We start from the raw sequence: 22372 nt of genomic DNA, 5'->3' as shown, positions 1-22372 counted from the left end.
ACAATAATGTACTTAAGAGAAAGGTGGCCCTAAGCCTGAGCAGCCTAGAGCAGGGTCTCTACAGAGCTCCGAAGCAAGCTAGAGGGAAGAAGGAGAGTCTAGAGTTCCGATGAAACTCGAGGCTTTGGGTTGGGAATCTTCTCAAGCTCCAGAGCAAGTTAAAGGAGGGGTGACCAATCGAGATTGGTAGCTGTCATTGAAATCTTCTCGGTTATATAAGCGCTCCAGATGACGTGATGATGATGCTGTTCCCTCGTCGTCATGTGACTGACTGTCGCTGTTGTCTCCGTCGTCTGCAGCTGTAGTAGGGTAACAGTCCCAATAATTGACAGTGTACCAGTAATTGACACTGTCGTCTTTTTTTTCGCCGCAACAAGACTGCGGGACTAGATACCAGCAAATGCTGCCACCTGTTATTCCTTTGTGGTGTTGTCAATCCTACACTACTGTTAATATTTGTCACTAGGTGGTAGTACTCCAAAGGAAGCAGAACATCGATGGACAGTGAGAAGTCAACTATTTTTTTCAGCCTTCTAGTGACGGTTACGCTTAAGGAAAGTTGTTTTTGTTTCCGGCGCATATCAAATAGACAATAATAAAGACTGACGAGTTAAAAATCTTTTGATGTAACTGAAGGACTAATAGATCAGACTAAACCAAAAATTTTAGCTTCTTGAAAGTTAAACCAAGTTTTCAGGGGGTATGTCAATTATTGGTCACAGGTTAGCTGCAATCACCAGTAATTGACATCCCTGTCAATTTCTGGTGATTTGCTTAATCTCAGTGAATATCAGTAGAAATTTGTATATCGTGTATTTCAGTGAAGTTAAGTTTACTGGTAGAGTTAAAAACATTATTTCTTATAAAATCCCAGTAGTTGACAGGGGATGTCAATTATTAGATCCAGGGGTGTCAAGGCTACTGCAGAAAAATTGTACAATTTACACACCTTTGTTATTATTGTGATTTGTCATCATTCGAAAGGTCCTGGGTTGACGCCTTTGTGATTAACAGAGAACCGACCTTGCTTTAAAAAAAAAAATTCTTGAAGTGATATATATCCCCTTGGTACGGAGTTAAGTGGACCTAGGCCTTTCCCCTTATACTTCTTTGTCTTTCTGAGCGTTCAATATGACTTTAAGCAAGTGTCTTCCCTTAATCTACAGTACTCTTACTTGGCACGTTGCCACTGGTAGAGTAACCTACAGTAGCCGATTCAAGGATATGGACACTGTGAATGTTTTACACTGATGAAGCTAAGGGAATATTCTGCTTTGTTTCTTTACAAGTCAAATCACATCTATGGAGCAAAGTAAAATCACATCTAATAGGTCTAATGTCACTCAGATTGCATATTTAGCTAGTGATCATATGAATGCAACGCAGCTGCAAACTGGCCACACCTACAAGCAAGAGGGCACAGTCTTCCCTAGATATTGGTGATAGTCCAGAGGAAAACGAGAAAACAGAAGTGGCACAAGTGTTAGAAATACCGTCCGTGCCATCAAACTCGTTCCTTCATATTCCGTCAGGTGGTGAAAACACTAACTTTTCTTTAAATGAAATCTTTAAGTTTTACGTCCAACGGTTATGCCGGTTAGGCTAAAGGAGACGGTGATGATGAGAAATGAGTGAAATGAAGAAAGTGGGAAGAAACGGGAGAACTCCAAGAAAACTCACGAGCACGGTGTTTGTCCACCACAAAGTCAACACGGCGCGAGCTGGGATTGAAGCAGGGACCCCAAGCACCGGAGGTGAACGCTCTACCACTGAGCCACTACGCAAATGAGTCTGGGAATGGACAGTGACATTCCAACCACATCACGACTATCAACGTGTAAAATTGAAGAAAGAAAAAAACGCGTTTATTATGATGAACAGTTTTATATCGGTTGCATTATTGCTATTGATAAGGACAGGGTTCGTCAAATTTCTTAGAGAGGTCACGAAGACGTGGCTAAAAGTCACTGATATTGATAAAGGTGGACATAAAATTCATATTTTACAGATCGATTTCTCTAAATGAATAATGTAATTGTGCGCAAGATCAAAATCTCATACCGACAGATGAAACTATCATAAAGGTTTTCCGGTATCAATAGGCCATTAATTCTTGTGTTACATTAGGACCAAGGACATTTCAAGTAAGATAATATTTCACTGATAGTATTAGAAAATATTTTACTTTTCAATGACACAATTATTAGTACTTAATTTTCTTGTCATATGTCAACTGGAAACAAGACTATGCTATGAATATTTGTATTATTTTAGTATTAACATTCGTTGTTTGCAAAAATAATATCTCAAAACTGTTATAAATCAGCTTGGTAAGGTGGTAGAAAATTATGTAGTTCATTCGAAGTAAGATATTACGAGATGTCAATTACTGGGTCACGATGTGTCAATTACTGGTGATTCTCTCAAATCACAGTGTCAATTTCTGGTACAATAAACAACTTTTCGTATATATATTTTCAAAAATAATAATTATCAGTCAATATTTTTTCTGGTGGTGTGTATGGATGAAGGAAGGATGCCTTCGTACCTACACGAGAGTTAAGTAAGTTAGACTCATTTGAAGGGTTAAAAAAAAAACATGCAATTTGTCAAATACTGTTCTTATACTGTCAATTATTGGGACAGTTACCCTACTCCATAGTAAGGTGCACGTGGTGGTAGAGGTCTGCACGGGCTCGGGCCTACGAAGCATATATCACCGAGCCCGGGCCATAATTTTTAAATATACAACCATATTTCTCGGGTCTCACTTTATAAATATACTGTACAACGATATATATTGCACCGTCCTTTCTGGAGAACTTTTAAAGCATAACTGTAAAATTAAACCTCTAAATGATGTAAATAAAAATACAATTTTGCGTTAATTATTAAGTCTCTGTAATTCGGGCGCATTTGATTATCACAATAGCTTGGGCCGGGCTCGAGCCTAAATGCTAAAACATATTTCGGACTCGGGTAGGGTCTCACATTGTAAATTCACGGGCCGGGCCGGGCCCGGCTTGGGTTAAAAATTCCGGCCCGTGCAGACCTCTACGTTAATAGGAGCCCATATTGGGTGTAAACACACGCACATGGGACATTACAATATACGAACTTATATATTTTTTACAATACAGAACCTTGAAAGACCACGATAGCTCAGCGGTAGAGCGTTCATCTCTGGTGTGTGGAGTCCACAATTCGATTCAAGTTCTTAGTAAGTGGGCTTTGTGGTGGACGAACAAAGTGGACATTGTTTTTTCCGGAATTCTCCAGTTCCTCCCAATTTGCCTTATTCCACCATTATCATAATCACAGTCTCCCTCAACCTCGGAGCATAATCGTGGAACAAGAAACTAAAAAACAGAATCTCCTACTTTACATAAAAATCACCGGAAAGAAAAAAAAAAATCTACTATGCTCTTAAAATAGTACTTAGAAATCACAATCGGGGAATTCATTGTTATCGTCCTTGTTTGATTTCGGGTGCTTAACGATAGTTCTAAGTGTTTGATTTAATGTGTTATTCACATATAATATTGCTTTTTGTGAAAGTGATGTGTAATAAATATTGTTACATGCACCGAATACTATAAACATTCTACGCATTGGCAAGTTTGATGGTTATCATAACACTTGTCCAGTTCTAATTGAATATTTAAAAAATGGCCATTATTTTTTTTTACGGGTACGATGGAAGTGTTGAAATTTAAAAAAATACCCTATGAGTTATACATTCCAACACAACATAATTGTATACAGGGGTTGTATATCTTTCAGATGTTTGTTTCATGGACAAATAATGATAAGGAAGGATAACCATTTCTCCAGGCTAACATGAATCTTTATTGTTTGGAGTGTTTTGCCCAATGAATACCATTATCACTGACATTATAATAAATTGTGAGAGTAATATATTTTTTTATTACATACTGCATGCAAGAAGAAAGAAAACACTGATCATACATGAATTAGAAACTCTCACCAGAAGTAGGCTCAAATGTTGCAAACGGTGCGAGATATTGAAAAAAATAATCGAAAAAATCGCCCCTTTATGACATCCCGTGCCGATTTTTATCAATACGTCTTTCACTTGTGTCTGTAAAGGGACATATACAGATGTGAGGAATGACAAGGAGATTCATGCTCATATATGAATGATATGCTGTGTAGAGAGCGCAGAATCAGTCAGTAAATATAAAAAAAACGACTATTATATAAACAAACCAGCCAATCCTGCCTGGGGATAGGAGGGCTGCTACCTCAAAATATTGGTGAGAAAAACAACAGATTTTTGAAAATATTGGAACATCAAGGTAATCCTAATATCGTATATATAAATTAATTACTTATATTAAATATTTAATTTTTATTTTTTACAAATATATATATGTACATATACACATTTCTCTACAGATATAATTCCGAGCATAGCCTTTGGTAATCACAGTCTTGTAATCTTCTCTGTAGTAGTGCTATTTTTGCAAATGAATAGATGCAATTTTACTCACAGTATCCAGGGAAATGCATCTACATGTGCACGCGGTCACAGGACACTCCGTGTGATCCCTAGAATAAAACAAATTTAAAAATCCTTAAATTGCTTATATTTAGGTACTACAAAAACAGACACAGAGAGAGAGAGAGAAAGAGAAATAAATAAATAAATAAGAAATTTACCTACAAGTAGTATTTCTCTCGAGAATGTTTTAAGGTAAAACAGCAATTTTTATGCACTATTATTTTGTAGAATCGTTCAAAAGTAAGCACTTTTAAATTTTTATCTTCAACAACTAACGGAATACTGAAGTCTAGTGGTTACGGCGTTGGACTCATGTCCGCGTGATCCCGGGTTCGATTCACGATCGGTGCTTTCTCCAATTTTCGATGTGATGCTGTGTGAATTGAAATACAGTTAAACGGAGAAAACGGACAATGCACAACTGTCCCCTGTTTTCTGAGAATCTTGACATAGCTGGGCAATACTGGATACCGAAGCCCGACGGCTAAAAAATCATTTCTGTAATATACAGAACTTTCGGTCCAGTCAATTTGTTCCAATTTAACCAACGAATTTACGATATTTTCGAATGCCAAAATTTCAGCAACAGATGAAATTATTGCAGTTTGTTTTTGGCATGTGATACTTTATACACTTTCTACCCGAATATTCACCTCAATCGTGTCTTCATCCAAGTTTCTCTTTGTATCGCTACTTACATATTCCACACTATTTTACATTACAGCTGTTACTTCTACAGATCTGTCAACAAGCCAATTCCCTTATTTTCTTTTTTACTGTTTTCTTTTCTCTCTTGATAACGTATTATGACTGACCTAGTTACAATAACACTCTTTGCCATGGCCACCTGCCTCTCTAGTATTTCATTTTCGTTTCCCTCAGTATTCTCTATTCTCCCATATGGGCAGTTAAGACTCCAAAGCCAAACGCCTATATTTTATTCCTTCTACGATTTTTTTAACGATAACTTCATACATGTTATTTTTCGCTTTCACATATCTACGCTAGGATTCTTAACTTTATCATACGTAAATAGAGAATAAACACTGTGTAGAAAACACTCATAACTAAACTGTCACAACTGGAAGATATAAAATTACTATAATTAATAACATATAATAAAATTATAGTAATAAAATATAAATAATAGTAATAATATATACACGGGCCAGTCAAAAAGTTTCCGGAATGATGTTCTAGCTTTGGCATTTATGGTGCAATCTCAATGAGTCTTGCACAGTACAGTCTTTCGGTTACCTAATTATGAATTTCAGAAGTATTAACACGTTATAATAGGCAGTGTACAAGTTGTGTAGCTGAACGGAAGAGTACGTGTTGATAAGCTGGTGCAATTTCATAGATCTAGCCCCGATGGCAGAACTTTCTTTGTCTTTCTGCGATGAGCTTTTTTAAGTCAAAAATTTTCTGCAGGAATTCTGCATACATTTTCTGCAGAAGAAACACTTGTGATTGTTAAAAATAACGCTTTACGCGACATTAAAAAAAAAAAAAAAAACTATATTTATGCGAGTGGTCTGTGCATTTAAGACATCTACACATGGCAGGCATGTTTTTATACTTTTCTGGTGGCTATTTTTTTTCTTTCTTCCTCTGGCAATTTTTCTGCACAGGCATGGCAAATTTTCTGCAATCACATCGCAGATCGCAGCATGTTCTGCTATGGGGGATCCAGCAATGTGCAAATAGGGGAATATCTGCTTCAGAGACTTTGTCATAGGCTTAAAAACAGTTTAGCACCATCGGATGTTTGGCTCTTCCCAAAGCTAAAAATGGGCCTTTTCCGTTTCACCAACGCAGAAGAGATCAAAACCAATGCGACGCTTAAATTCGGAAGATACTAAAAGAGATTTTCGACGGTGTTTTCACCAATCGCAGGATCGCTGAAACCAGTGTGTGTGTTCCGAAGATGTCAACTCAGAAGGCGATTAAGTAAATGTGTATTTATTTTGTAGTAATAAAGAGCTACAACTTTTTGACTGGCCCTTGTATAAGAGTAATAGAATAATAATATATTAGTTATAGTAATAAAATGTTATGTTAATATAACTGAAAAAGCGAACAACGATAAGCAATCATTAACTAGTAAATGCACTCACTGAATATAAAAGCAATAAGTGTTGTGCTTCATATTTTATTACATCCAGTTGCTCCTTTCAGATATAACAGCTCTGAGCATTTATTTTCTCAGAATATTAAGAGGAATTGAACCTTTTTTTAGTAGTAAAATTTTTCACATGTTAACATGTAGGCATAACATAGTTTATTATTATTATTAAGGGGACACCGTAATGGTTAGAACGTTGGACTCATGTCCACGTGGTCACGGGTTCGAGTCCCAACCGGTGCTTCCCAATTTTCGGCGTCCACCTAGCGTCGTGAGGAAAACTGGGGAGCCACTAGGTCTAGAAAGCTTCTGATGCGCCTGTTAGAGACAGAGCGACGCAGCGCCCTGACCACGTGCTCGCCCCTAGGCTGGATGTAGTTCAGCCGATCGCTAGCAGATGGCACTGGAGCAGGATTAATCTACCTCCCAAATGGGCCGTTACGCCAGGTGGTTTGTATTATTATTATTATTTTTATTATTATTATTATTTTTATTATTATTATTATTATTAATATTATTATTATTATGTGCCAAATACTCTTCTGACTAGAATCAATGATTCTGATGTTAGGATTTGTGTAGAAGTAACTTACTAGGTACATTATGGTATTTTTAATTTACCTGAACCATTGCGTCATATGTACAGCGTGTCCACCGTGTCGACAGGACTGACACCAGGTAAACCAGTTGGAGAACTCTGCTAACTTATTCTCTTTACTGGCGTCGCTTTTGTCTTCCACCGCTGATCGGTTGTTCTGGAACCCTGACGGCGTTCCCATGTGTAGAAGGCAGATGGCACAGCGCGGCAGAGGCTTACGACAGTTTGGACAGGATGACATCTGAAGAACAATAACAACTTGTGATTATATATATACTAACAATTTATACAACTAATGGAAAACAAAATAATAATAATAATAATAATAATAATAATAATAATAATAATAATAATAATAATAATAATAATAATAATAATAATAATAATAATAATAATAATAAATGGCAATGTCAGTCTGTGTGTCATTAACGGACGCGGAATCGATTCCAAAAAGTGCTCCTCGCTATCTTTCACAGTATTTCCTGTGACATCTGTTAACAGAGACATAGCCATTCTATAACACTTCACATACTTATGAGCAGCATAGTTTCTAAGTCTAAAAAGAGGAAACGAAACTCACTGTTTGAAAAGTCATTGTATTTTGAAGGGTTGTTGGAATTTTCCTCAGTCCAAATATTCCCAATGTTTTTTCTGCGGGGGGGGGGGGGAATAAAACCTACCTAAAAAACCCACAATAACCCCCCAATTCCCCAAACCCACCCCTACAAATATACTTCAAAAATTGGATTAAAATAATAACCTTAATGTGATTGTAATTACTTTCAATCGTGTATCTTACTACACAGTATATCAGAATCAGCTTAAAATATGTATTTACCAACAGACCATCATCAGGACAGAATACCATTATATATATATATATATATATATATATATATATATAAGTAAGTTTCTTTCCGCTCGATCAAATTCGCTGTAACATTTTTCAACTGTAATCTGTCTTATAAAAATGAAAGAATCTTGTGATGAAAATATTATATCAAAGCAGACAACTCCAATGTCCAAAAAAACTGACGATCACAGTGCATGGAAACGAATATGACTTAATAGTGATGGTGGAACACTAATGATAATATTTCATCCGAGAATAATCTTCAAAAACTACATTTATTTCTCCTCATTAAAAATCATTTATAGAATTGAAGTGTTCTCACCTACCTTAAGCTTGTTGGATGTCGCTCCCAGGCGTGCAAATGGCCCCCTGCTTCTGCTTAAACCCTGCATATAAGCGGATACACTTTTCCCACAATAATTACATGATACAAACACTTGCTGGGGTGGTTTCTCTCCCTGGTTGGACATGTTGAAAGTCACATCGAACTGTGCTCGTTGATTCCACAATCTCCAAGTGTCAAGCAACATTCTGTAACTAAAGGAATAAACAGAACCAATGATCAGCAAGATTTTACAAAACAAGTTCTCTCTCATGAATTCATTTAAGGGTGTACATGACAATGCACAAGAAGCAATAGCATTTACGTAGGAAACTATCAAATTGAAATATTCAAAATCTTTCAGTTTTACGTCCCACAATTATGTCGTGTAAGACGGGGGTGATAAGAGTGAATGAAATGGTGGAATGAAGAAAGTAGAGGGAAACGGGACAACTCCAGAGAAAACTCACCTACAAGGTATTTGTCCATTGCAAAGTACACTTGGCGTGAGCTGAGAGAGAGAGAATGTCCTACCATGCACTAGAGGTGAATGTCCTACCACTAAACCACTGCGGTCCCCTTGGAAATGAAATGAAATCTTTGAGTTTTACGTCCCACGGTTATGCCGGCTAGGCTTAAAGGAGATGGTGATGATAAGGAATAAACAAAATGGTGGAATGAATAAAGTGGGAGGATACTATAGAACCCCGAGAAAACCCACGCACATGGTGTTTGTCCACCACAAAGTTCATCTGGCGCGGAATCGAACCAGGGCCCCCATGCACCAGAGGTAAACGCCCTACAACTGAGCCACCGCGGCCCTGCGGTCCCCTTGAAATATTCAAGTATAAAGTAGCAGTTAGGAAAGACAAATGGTTTACCTTAAATATTATTATGAGATAAAAATTAAAACAATTTACGTGAAAATACTATTCAATAAATAAGTGAGTTTAGTCTCATATTGTGAACTATAGTAAGATTACTGAATGATGGGAATCCAAAAGTAATAGGAAGAAAAGGATGAGATAGAACCTGTTCCTAGGATACTTAAAATGAAATGAAATGAAATCTTTAAGTTTAACATCCCACGGTGATGCCGGTTAGGCTAAAAGAGACGATGATAATGAGAAATGAGTGAAATGGTGGAATGAAGAAAGTGAGGGGAAACGGGAGAACCCCGAGAAAACCCACGAGCACGGTGTTTGTTCACCACAAAGTCCACACGGCGCGAGCTGGGATCGAACCAGGGACCCCAAGCACCGGAGGTGAACGCTCTACCACTAATCCCCCCTAGGATACTTAATCCATATCGTAAAAGGTTTTTCTCTGATGCCTGTTGTTACACTCTAAAGTACATCACAAGTCACGTGATACATCACACTTCCTTAATCTGTCACGTTAACGCTAGACAGCGCCATTATTCTAGAAAAAAGAAAGTGTCGGAAATCACATGAATATGTTATTTTACAGTTCTGATTGGCTGCTTCAAAATTAAACTAGTAGAAGAAATTATCACGTACTTCCATTTGTTGATCATATAATATGCTATTTTTGAAGTTTTCAAATCGATTTCAACTGAAATATTCACTTTGAAAACTAAAATACAAAAAGAAAAGAAATCGCTTTTACAGAAGAAATGAGCCGGTATTGCGTTCTCTATTACATACCACATAAAAAAAAATGCCCTGGCGCTAGGAATTATACCAGGAAAACTATGTCCCTCTCAAAATTTGCCAAATTGAATCGTATGGTTTGCCTTCGTTTGCACTTTTAATGAATTTACAGAGAAGTAAACATAGGGAAGTTACGTCAAAACAAGTTCCAAGGATTTAGTTCAGAGAGACGCTCCGCTGAGTGGAAATGATTCCAGTATTTAGTTCAATATCATAGGGGTATTTAGTTCTCTTACGACTCTTCAACGAAAAATGCCAAGAACTGAGAAACAGTAAAAAACTACTCAATGAACTTTAGTTGTCCAATTATAGCAAACGAATGTTTATACCTTGAAATGGGTATAAAGAAAATCAGTCTTTTCTCGTTACCATATCTTACTGTAATTATGAAAAACGATCACACAATGTATTTGATTCGCTCTTACGAGTAACAGGTGCTGAGTAGCAAAGACTCCGTGATTACATGATGCCACTTGTACGGGCGAGTGCAAATACGATTGAAGTACAGCAATTCTCCTGTCCCTCCTGCCTAACCAAAGAGGGCAAAAGAAACCTTTAAAGAAGAAGGAACTAAACACACTATTGTATAAACGACTTTATTCAAAAACACACGTAAAGGTTCACATTAATCAAAAGACAATTTATAGATCATCCTTTTCCAAAATGTACATTATTTTTAAAACATTTACTAACATAGTACTACTTAATGCTCATCCATTGTTACTAGGAAAATTTTCTCAAACAACTTAAGTATTTGAAATGGCAACATTGTCTTCGAAATGAACTAAACATCGTGGTTCCGTAATATCGTTGAATTTTGTGGTATTTGTTTTCTAGTGTAATTTTTTGAAACAATTGTCTTTGCATATAGAAATCTAACTTTTTGAAGTATTTGAATGTAACAGAAATTAGTTGGCTTTACAGCACTACGTATGTTCAATCTGAAAGCAGGCGGAATATTCTTTGATGCACATCTAATATACAAGATGATGTAAGTTTTTTGATTTTTATTTGTACGTACATGAGACCAGAAAACACCAGCCCAATGTTGAAATGATAATCCATACAAACATTTTCAGAATATAGTTTTAAGTATGTATATATAAACTCAGTGTCTATGCTGCTCTCCGCGCCAGCGGCTAACTTTCCCATCCATGCCATACAATATATATGGTTAAAGCATAATAAACTTTATATAAATGAATCTAAAACAGAGACTATATATTTTTCTCTTCGTAATCATATGACTGAGGTCGATATGCATCATTCCGTAAAACTACTGGGAATCCATCTAGAGTGCTATTTTTATTACTTAAACTGAAAACAACAGTTACAGAAACAATGCTTCTTTCAGTATACTATGCCTTTTTTCATTCTCATCTACAGTATGGAATAATATTGTGGGGAAATTCACCAGGTGCCCAGACTGTCATTAAATGACAGAAAAAAGCCATAAGAGCAATAAAAGGTTTAACTGATAGTGTCTCGTGTAGACAATATTTTACGGATTTACAAATTATGACAGTTCCCTCTCTATATATTTATAGTTGTCTTATGTACGTTAAAGAAAATGAGAGCAGTTTAGGTTATCGTAACAATATCCATTCATATAATACTAGACATAAAGATGACTTAAATACGCCTTATATTAGGCTAGTATAACACAAAGAAGTTATAAATATACAGGAATGAAACTATATAATACATTGCCAGTGCATATACGAATGATGTGTGATAATGATTTCAAAAAAACATTGTAAATCTTTTCTTGTAGGTAATTCTATTTATAGTATCAACAAATTTGAAGAAAGTGTAAATTGTAACTTTTTTTTTTTTTGTATATATTTATTTATATGCTAACAATGTCTATTGCAACAAATGTTGTTTAATGATAATATATATTCTATTCTATTCAACGGTCACAATTACTCCTTTATACATTTTTCGTTTCAATTTTCTCAATATTTGTTCCTTTAATAACAGCTGGTATAGAATAAAGACTTACCTTTCTAACCATTGTTGTACCCTTTGATCCTTGATAAGTTCAGTAGAAAAAGCCCGAATTGCCAGGGCACTGACGCTTTGTATATCACTGGTGCAATCTAAATACTTCTGAAGGAGATCAATGCCTTCCTTGCTGGTGCCTGAAACATTACAACATTTCACTTTGATAATCAACTAATTAAGGAATGCGATAACGCTAGTACAGTTTTTAATATTAAGAAATTATAAGACAACAATAAAAGTAACACTAAAACAATTAGCTGGAAGAATTTTTATGAACAAAATTCTCTACCGCAAAATTAGAACTGAGGTGCTAGTAACTACATAAAATTGACAGAACGTAAAGATAATTCAAGCTTTATTCACACGTGTCTTTTCGTCAAGAACATTGAGAATGAAAAACCTAACATGGAACATATTTCTACTATCATCGTATTACTACCTTTTAAAGTCTGTATTTCCTTTGTAGTCAGCCTTAGTCATTTACGATTGACATTTAAAAAAAATATTAAAAAAAGAAGCAGAAACCGTAGATGAATTTATGGAAGCTCTCTTTGTTAGTATTTGAAAGTCATCGTGAAGGATAAATACTGACTACTGCTCCTAAAATACAGGAAATGAAATGAAATCTTTAAGTTTAACGTCACACGATTATGCCTTTAGGCTAAGGAAGATGATGATTAAGGCAAATTAATGATGATGGAAGAATTAGTGGAAGGAAACGGGAGTACCCCGAGAAAACCAATGTACATGTTATTGTCCACCACAAATTTACTTGGGCAGGGATCGAACTAGAGACCCAACGCACCAGGGGTAAGCGCTGTACCACTGAACCACCGGGCCCCTCCTCCTAGAATATAGAAGAAGAGGTGTAAGACTAAGGCTCTGTAGTTGAATAGTAAGAAGTTAGCTGAACTGCACACTACTTGTACTACATTAGACAACACGCTGTCAAATTCTCGTTAACACACTTTATTCCAATTATTTTTCAGTTCCCTATATACTCATAGGGTTCCCACACAATCCTGAATTAAGTTAACAGCATTGGCTACAATACAATAAATCCAACACGAGGATACAGTTTCCTACAATTCTCTGATATTTCAATCCCATCTTCATTATGACCATTACAATTACCACAGAATGTCGACTTAGTCCAACCGATTGACGGGAAGCACCGTGGCTCAGTGGTAGAGTGCTTACCTCTGTGCGTGGGGTCTCTTGTTCGATTCCCGGCCAAGTAAGTTTGTGGTGGACAACATCGTGCCCGTGGTTTTTCTTGGGGTACTCCCGTTTCCTCCCAGTTTCTCATTCCACGAATTCTTCCATCGTCATTCACTTGCCTTAATCACCGTCTTCCTTAGCCTAAACGGCACAATCGTGGGACGTTAAACTCAAAGATTTCATTTTCCAGTCGATTGAGCATGTGCGGAATTTCCGTACAATTTTCATACTCAACAGTTTTGACACATTACTGCTGGGTTTCAGTACTCTTAGCTGTGTTACTTTTTGTTGCTGCATGCCTTGTACTTACCTAATTACGGAAACCAGATTTTGTCAAGATTTCCTCGGTCTGGGATTAATTTTGAATTTTATTTTATTATTATTATTATTATTATTATTATTATTATTATTTTTGTTTTAACAAAAACAGTCCGAATTGACATGTTCCACATTGTGATTTGTTTGTCATAAATATAATCCCTTCAAAATTAATTCCGTACGCAGGATATTCAAAAATTCAATTGTGCTCTTGGTGAATGAATGCGGAGCGTGAACGAGCGAACTTGATGATGCCATTGTATTATCGTTTTCGTTTTTTTAATGCAATTTTTTAAAGAAACAGTAAATTTGAGACTTAGGCGTTCTATCAGTTGTCTCTTTTACTGGTTAAATTTTGTATGTAGTCTTTGGACCAGCCAGAAGTTGTCATATTAAACTAATAGAGAACTTGATGACAGAGAACTGTGAGAGTAGGTGACCGGCAAGGTAAGCCGAACACACGGCAACTTGTACTTTTTCACGTTTTTGAACTTTTATTTCTAAGTTTTGCTTATCACGGAGATTAACATACCAAAACAAAATTAGGTTCAATATTAATAGATGAAAATCATATCCACGAAGAAATTACATGTCGACTAAAAGCACGGAATTTCTGTTATTATTCAGTTCAAAATCTCTTATCGTCGCGAATTCTGTCGAGGAATTTGAAGCTTAAAATATATAAAACGATAATCATCCTGTTGTTTTGTATGGTTGCGAAACATGGTCGTTTACTCTGAGGGAAGAACACAGACTGAAAGTATTTGAGAACAGGATCCTGAGACGAATATTTGGACCTAAGAGGAACGGTAGTGCGGAATGGCGGAAACTTCATAATTTATATCGTTTACCAAACATTGTTAGGATCATTAAATCTAGAAGGCTCAGGTGGGAAGAATGGAAGAAATTAGCAATAGTTTCGAAGTTTTAACTGGAAGCTCAATCGGAAAACGACCATTAGAAAGACTTATGCGCAGATGGAAGGACTATATTAAGATGGATCTCGCAAAAATAGGAATACGAAGTGGAAACTGGATCCAGTTAGCTAAGGACAGAAGTCAATGGAAAACTTTTATGAAATCGGCATTGAACCTCCACGTTCCATTGACCATAAAGTAAGTTGTTTAGTTATCTACGGAGATTTGATTAAGACCTAAATTCATATAAATGTACTGGTAATTGTTGTAACGTTACTAAGAAATCTTACCCGTGAGTAACATTCCAGCCAAATTTCCTTCTTCCGTTAATTTTGTTGTTAATTTCTCCAGATAATCCACTAACTTATTGTCAGAGAGAAAAGTACATGCAAAGGCAACTCGGTCATCCACAGCCATTCCCTCTTCACTCTGGAAGAAATAGTCAACTTCACAACGACGTCCAACACAAAGCATAAACATTTTGGAGAATTAATATTGACGCACTCATAAGTTAATGATAAAATGAACTGAAATAAAATGAATCTTTTTTTTTTTTTTTCACGCGTATGCTTTTGTCGTCTATCGCCCAGTCCATCCGGTTTTTAGATGAAACGGGAAACTGGCAATGAGGAGTTTAAGATCTGAGTTTCATCGACATCGTAATTATATTTATTGATTAATTCGTACTCGTTCTGTCAATATTCACACTAAGTTTTATTAATTTTCGTTAAGTATATTATTTAATTACTGGAAGAATGTCGTGACAATGGGCGCCCCACTCTTCGGCACATACACCCCGCTTCAACGCATACATTTTAATCACGCTCGACTCTAGCCATAAGAGCTAAATAAACGGTTCTGATTAGTTGGAGTTATCCGTTCCTCGCTATCTAACATACATATAGCTCAAATCAAACGCCAGATACTGTCGGTCCTCGTAGCCGAGAGGGCTAGTAATGAAAATCGCTTTTGGCGTGGGTTCAAACCCGGTCCAAGGAAAGTTTTTTTTTATTTTTTAAAAATTTTCATAACACTTTTATCATTAAAATAAGATGAAAATAATACGGTACTTAATTGCCGTTGTACGTCCGATATAATGGATAAATTGTGCTTTTCCCACCATTTACCTAAAGATTTCTGATAACCCTTATAAACAATGACGTTATAATCAACAGGAGAGGAAGACGTGGGACCCTCGCAAAGCGAGGGCTTGTAGGGAGGAATAGTGGGGAGTTAGGGAGGCCATATGGTCGTGACGTAATGTCGTAATTAGTCCACTTTGGTCGTGGTAATTAGTCCACTTTCCACACAACTTTATTGATAAAAAAAAAAGTGTTTCACTTACGTTACGAAACACAGCTGAGCGAGCGAAGGGGGGTAGAAGCCCCGCAGGGCTCACTTTATTCCACCTTTGCTCCCATGATAATACCACGACATTACGTGGCACTCGGGTGGTTGGCTAGGGTAGTGCGTGAAAGAACTATATGCCGCTCCAGCCACTCATTTTACGGAGTTGGACTGAAACGAAGGTAGAATGACGACACCATGGCTAAAAGTATGTCGTGATAAGTAATAATAAAAGGTGGTGATATACTCATAAAGAGTCTAACAACTAAACCACTAGCACGACAGCCTTCATGGGCCTGAGCCGCTAAAACGCCATCTGTTAGCGACCGGCTGAACTACGTCCAGCCTAACGACGAACACGTGGTCAGCGCGCTACGCCACTATATCTCTAACAGGCGTATCAGGAGTTTTCTAGACCTAGTGCCCCTCACGTTTTTCACGTGACTCCCCATTTTGCCTCACGACGGTCGGTAAACGCCGAAAATTGGGACGTATCAGCCGGGAATCGAACCCGGAACCACACGGACGTAAGTCCAACGCTCTAACCACTGAACTACGATGTCCCAAGAGCTCTATTCAGTCATGTAAATAACATGAAATAAACTATGCTAAAGAGAGTAAAGAGACTCACGCTTAGAAATTTCAATTTTGTCCGGTAGATGTCAACCGTTGGAGGATGTTTCCTGCCATGAAGATGCACTACGTGGAACTTCCAGCATTCTACAATCAAACATCTTTGTTTCAATAGTATAAAATGAATGACATTCCATTAATGAACTCGGCCGAAATAATTACACTAGCTATCTATTGCAAAAGCAGAAGTGAAAAATACGCTTTCGTTCAACAGTTATCCTGTGGAGTAACGGACGGACGGACGTACTAATAACTTTAAATGGATGAAGGAAAATGAAAGAAGAGAAAGTAAATATGAAAGAAGTAATTTTTTTTTTCAGTAGAAGAATCAATTTTGGACGCGAAAGATGAGAAGAAGAGAGTGAAAATAATAAGAGCGGTGACAATAATTAACGAAAATGCTCATGTAAGAAAGGGGAACCTTAAAAAAGAAGAAAAAGAGGGCTTAAAATGACTGGATAATAATAATAATAATAATAATAATAATAATAATAATAATAATAATAATAATAATATAACATCTACGTAATAACAACAAAGGTTGATAATATCTGAAGGTTGAAAATATCGGTTATGAAGATATTTATGCTAGTTAACGTCTGATGAAGGTAACAGTAAGTTATTGAAACTGTTACTATTTATTTTAATTTTAACTAAAAAAAAAACGTATATACTCTGGTCAGAAAAGTATTAGTTATTTAAGGATTATGGAAATAAAAAGGTAGGAAGAAATGAATGAATCTACGAAAGCTTACCACAAACTCGTATCAGTGAGGAGTGAACTGGAAATTCTTCACATTAGTGGTCAAGAGATTGTTATTGAACCACCTGATTCTGCTTGGACAGGTGTTACATGTTCAAGATAGATAATGCTCATCGACTTTACACCATTATTTGTGCCTGTCTTAATTAACACTTTAATACTTTATTACTACTATTTAACTACTTTATGTATCCCCACTTGTCTTCACGACACTTATCACCATCGAGATATCTGAAGTCTCCACCATGAAACTACCTAGAACCTCGTGCATTGCAAATGAGCATATTGGCTATTAGTGTATATAAGAGTTCTTAATTATTTTAGTTAAACATACCAAATTTATATCCTGTAGGCAAAAGAAGAAAAAATAAATGCAAATGCAATGCAATAAATGTTGTTAAAGAATTTATCGATTTGGAGCTAGAAGGCAGCTTTTTTTAACATTTTTTTAATGTACGAGGAGTGATCAGAAAATAAGGTTACAAAGCCTGCGGTGAAACGATACATTATTCCATACCACCAATACAACCAACAGATAGTACATACATTAGGTTATTTTTGACGTAGTCTTGTGGGATAAGTTTGAAGATTCCTTCCTGGTAAAAATCCTGTTCTAGCGTGTTCAGCCATGTTGTCACGAAGTGTTTCAACTTCCTCGTCTGAAGCGAAGCAACAGCCTCCTAGATACTCCTTCAAGTTCGGGAACAGGTGAAAGTCGCTTCGAGCGAGGTGCGGACTGTAGAAAGGGTGGTTATGTCCCAGCGAAACTGCCTTAATCCTTTTAGGATTTTTGGTAACGTTTGTTATCATGGCGTAGTATCGTCTTTGACCGCTTATTTAGGTTCTATAACAGGTATTTAAGCCGGGTTTCTTTTATTAGTCAAGTCAAGGATGGACCAAAGAACACCCCAGATGCGTTTTGGAAGGGGCGTGACTTTTTATTTTTTATTTTTTCTTAAGGCAAATTTCAAAACTTTTTCACGCCTTTAGTTTTCAGGATATCAGATTGAAACTTTACATACGGATGTATACTGAAGAAAATGGCGTTTGAATCGACTTTAGGTCAAATAGGAATGACGCAGTACATTTTTTAAGTATATATATACAGATGGTGATCAGAAAAATGGAAACACCTGTAGTTGGCAACACGTCAGATGTATGGGTTGGCAGTGGTGTCGTGGCGCCCGCAGCGCCGGACCGCTGGTGGTGGTGTGTTAGGTTGGTCTCCATACTACGTCAGGCGCAGTAGAACAGCAGTGTCCAGTGGCTGCAGCAGACGGAGGTAGTGTAAAATGGGAGACCTCTCAGATTTTCAAAGAGGGCAAATTGTTGGTGCGCGGTTATGTGGAGTGAGTGTGACGGCAGTGGCTACTGTGTTAGGTGTGTCGTGTGGGACAGTGTCGAAGGTGATGACGGCCTACACAACACACGGGAAAATCACATCGGGGAAGCGGAACAGTGGGCGGAAGAAAATTATGAGTGACAGGTCACTCACGCAGAACCGTCGTGCCACTGCGGAGCAAGTGACGGAGGAATTCAATCAGCACCTCCCCCACCCTGTTTCGACAATCAGTTCGCCGCGAATTACATGACATGAACTTATGGGGTCGTGTTGCACGGGCCAAACCGCTCATTAGGGACCATAACGCTTTCGCAAGCCGCAAATGGTGCCGCGACTATGCAACTTGGACCGTTGAGGACTGGAAACGTGTGATATGGTCGGATGAGTCATCCTTCACCCTATTCCCAACCACGGGCCGTGTTTATGTGTGGAGAACGCTCAAAGAAGCTTATGATCTGCAGTGTCTCCGCCCAACTGTGAAACATGGCGGCGGCTCGGTGATGCTGTGGGCCGCCATATCATGGTTTTCATTGGGTCCTGTGGCCACACTTAGCGGACGAATCACTGCCAACGATTATGTCGCAATTTTAGGAGACCACCTGCATCCTATGGTCCGGATGTTGTTCCCGGACAATGACGCCATCTTCCAGGATGATAATGCACCCATTCACACAGCTGGCGTTGTTGCAGCGTGGTTTGAGGAACATCGGGATGAAGTTCCCTGGCCCGCCCAATCCCCAGATCTCAACATAATTTAACATCTGTGGTCCGTCTTGGAAACACGACTCCGGCGACGATTTCCACCTCCATCCTCTCTCACAGAACTGGCCGATGCCTTGCACGAGGAATGGTGTAAAATTCCACTTGCTACCATTCACGACCTCTATGCCTCCACCCCACGTCGCATCAAGGCTGTTCTGAAGGCGGAAGGTGGCCCGACACCATATTAATCTGGTAAGTTGCAATTTCGTTCAGGTGTTTCCACTGAACAGGCACAGGCGATTATTGTAAAAAATGGGTCCAAGTAAGAATCGCGTTTGGGCTACTTGAACCCACCCCATATTTTCCTACAGAAAATCATTGAAATCTGCTCCGAGACTAAGTAGGACGTAGGTGTTCCAAGAACTACACTTTTTATTTACTGCAAACCACAAAGAGAACATGTTAAGAGGTACTATCAAATATGATGACTGATTACGTTTTCTTCTACAGCTGCACAAGCCCTATCTATATTAGCAGTGAATCTAGTCGTTGACTGGAGGTACAGTTTCTAAAATAACTTCACCCAATCTCGACTGGGAAGTTTATCTTAGAAAGCAATGACAGTTCTCCCATGCATGGCTAAATAGGACTTCACAATAAATCTGAAATCAAGTTAATCAACGAGGAATCCTAAATCAGAAACTTTATCAAGATGACTAGCGAAGGCTAATTCTTCTTCTTCAGTGAACACTTTCAGATGGCCCGGATTCTGCCTTGATCTGTTCTTAAACTTCTTTCTATGGTGAAACGACTTATTTTGAAGTGAGCTTCTGTTTTTTTTTTGCGACATTTTCCCCGACTGAATTGACATTCTTCAAGCTGTTACGAAAAATTAGCATATTTTCGAGCTCCAGCAATCTTTTATATTGATATACCATTTTGTACCGGTATCCTTAAGGAAAAAATGAAAAGTCCTTACTTGTGTGACACGTTGCAACAGACCTATATTTTTCATTGATAAAGATAACCAAGGATGGGGTGGGACAAAATATCCATGTTTTCCAGGTCATGTGCACACACTTCATAAATAATGCAATTACGCACACATCTTACTGTATATGAGAAAGTTTACCATGTCAGTTTCATTAACCTATATGTAACTACTTATGTGTTTACTTAGCATTGGTTCCACTTCCTTGCAAATAGTGTCCACTCTTTTCATCAACGACCTTTCTCACCAATGCTGCTCGTTCGTAGCCTACCACAGAACTAGTTTCAATGTGTGTACGCCTGCATTATAATCCCATCTAATGAATCTACTCTGAACTCATCCAATATTGCATTGTATATAGGACTTTAAACGAGTTTTTGATATGGGTCCAAGTAGCCCGCAATTACGGTATATGAAAAAAAATTGGTCACCTTCAGACTAAAAAATTTCTCCCGACCTCAACTTTCAAGATACAAGAATGAAATTTCGCACATGTATTATGTACATAACAACATATATATATATATATTTATATTTATATTTATATTTTAAATTCAGATCCCTACGTGAACCCAGGCCCGGCCAGAGGGGCACAAAATTTCCAAAAATAATTTTTTTCGAAAAATTTTTTTTTTCGATTTTCTTGTTTCTGCTGTATAATACGGACAAGAGAGTGGTACCGTTGGAAAGTATGATCTATCCTGAAAAAAACTAGGTATGAACCATGATCCTAAGATAAATAGTAAGGAAGCAGTAGCTGTTTTGAGTGAAAGTCTAAAATTTACTTCAAAAAGTGGAAATCCTAAAAGGGTTAACAGTTTGGTGGTCTTCTGGGCTGTATGCGGGCGCGCGTTTTCTCTACCTGCCGCAACTTTCGACACTATTCTGCGACATGCTGACGAAACATTACAGTCTCTTCGTACCAGCTGCTGGTGAACTTCAGTCGCGGTTACATGTTTCGACCACAGAAATCGAATAATTTGCGTATACCTGCAACTAGCGTCACACGTATTGGATGGTTGAAATTCCGCACAGTTGCTGACTCCATGTACTAAAATTACAGCACATACCTCATTTCTCTATAACAGACGAAACTCTAGAAATATCGGCCTTTGTAACCTTAGTTTCTGATCCTCTCTTTTATATATTCTACCTCGCTTAGTAAAACATTATCTCTTATTTGATGAGAAATGAGAACTCAGAGAGAGAAACTACATATACAACCCACTATCACATGTTTGGGACCGAACCCATAACCCTGCTTACCTTTTACCACTGAATCATTGTGAATCTGCGATGATACTTTAACTGAAGACCGTAAGATGTTGACTATTGTCATTTTCTTGGATCTGAAACTGGCTAAGATATTAAAGGAAATGAAATGCAGAGTTAAGGACCTAAATACTCACAAGTACATTCTCATAGTTATCCTCATCCGCTGTAAGGAATGCAAACATGGCTCGCAAATAAGGATTGGTTAGCTGAGTCCTGGACGTTAAACACATCTCTCGCCAAATGCTGTTCTTGTCATCAGAAAATCCTGAAAACCAAAGTCAAGGTAAAAGCTTCAATACGAGTCTCTGATAAACCAATATATAAATCAGGGGCGGATCCAGGACGGACTTCTGAAGGGGGGGGGGGTTGCAATACTGCTACTTAGAGCTACTTTTAAGAGTTTCAAAATCTGGGATAGGTTTTATTTATATATAAAATAAGAATGTTTCCTCTTCGGGGGGAAGGGGGCCATCACCCCGATCGCCCTCCCTGGATCCGCTTCTGATATAAATTAATTAAGAGGTGATAAAGTAGAGCACATAAAAATATATATCCACTCCCTAAAACATTACTCTAACTACCAGAACATTTCCTAAGTTCTCAGCATTCAAGCAGTAACAGTATTTAAGAGTCTAAATCAATCAAAATATAAAATGAACGTATTCCTATCTATAGGATTCAAGAATCCTCACACAGCTACATACACAAGAACGAAAATAATCGATGCATCGTGATTTCAGATTTTTCCTAGACGCAAATT

At 37.5% G+C, this 22372-nt stretch overlaps 1 protein-coding gene across 2 annotated transcripts in view; it reads right to left on the bottom strand.

Moving 5' to 3' along the window:
* Positions 1-4352: 4352 nt before the first annotated feature.
* mio (GATOR complex protein mio) overlaps positions 4353-22372 on the bottom strand; it is a 61639-nt gene continuing 43619 nt past the window's right edge. For both annotated transcript variants that reach the window (XM_081741260.1, XM_081741261.1), the window contains exons 11-16: positions 21747-21877; positions 14850-14988; positions 12102-12240; positions 8428-8638; positions 7272-7489; positions 4353-4572 (exon numbers count right to left, since the gene is read on the bottom strand). In XM_081741260.1, the coding sequence (XP_081597386.1) occupies positions 4479-4572; positions 7272-7489; positions 8428-8638; positions 12102-12240; positions 14850-14988; positions 21747-21877 (932 nt within the window). In that variant the 3' untranslated portion in view covers positions 4353-4478. The remainder of the gene's footprint in view (positions 4573-7271; positions 7490-8427; positions 8639-12101; positions 12241-14849; positions 14989-21746; positions 21878-22372) is intronic.

This window comes from Thermobia domestica, chromosome 15 (genome assembly GCF_964235325.1).
Source record: "Thermobia domestica chromosome 15, izTheDome1.hap1.1, whole genome shotgun sequence".
NCBI lineage: Eukaryota > Metazoa > Arthropoda > Insecta > Zygentoma > Lepismatidae > Thermobia > Thermobia domestica.
Note: the sequence above shows the minus strand (reverse complement) of the source record. Positions and strands in the feature narration are given on the sequence as shown.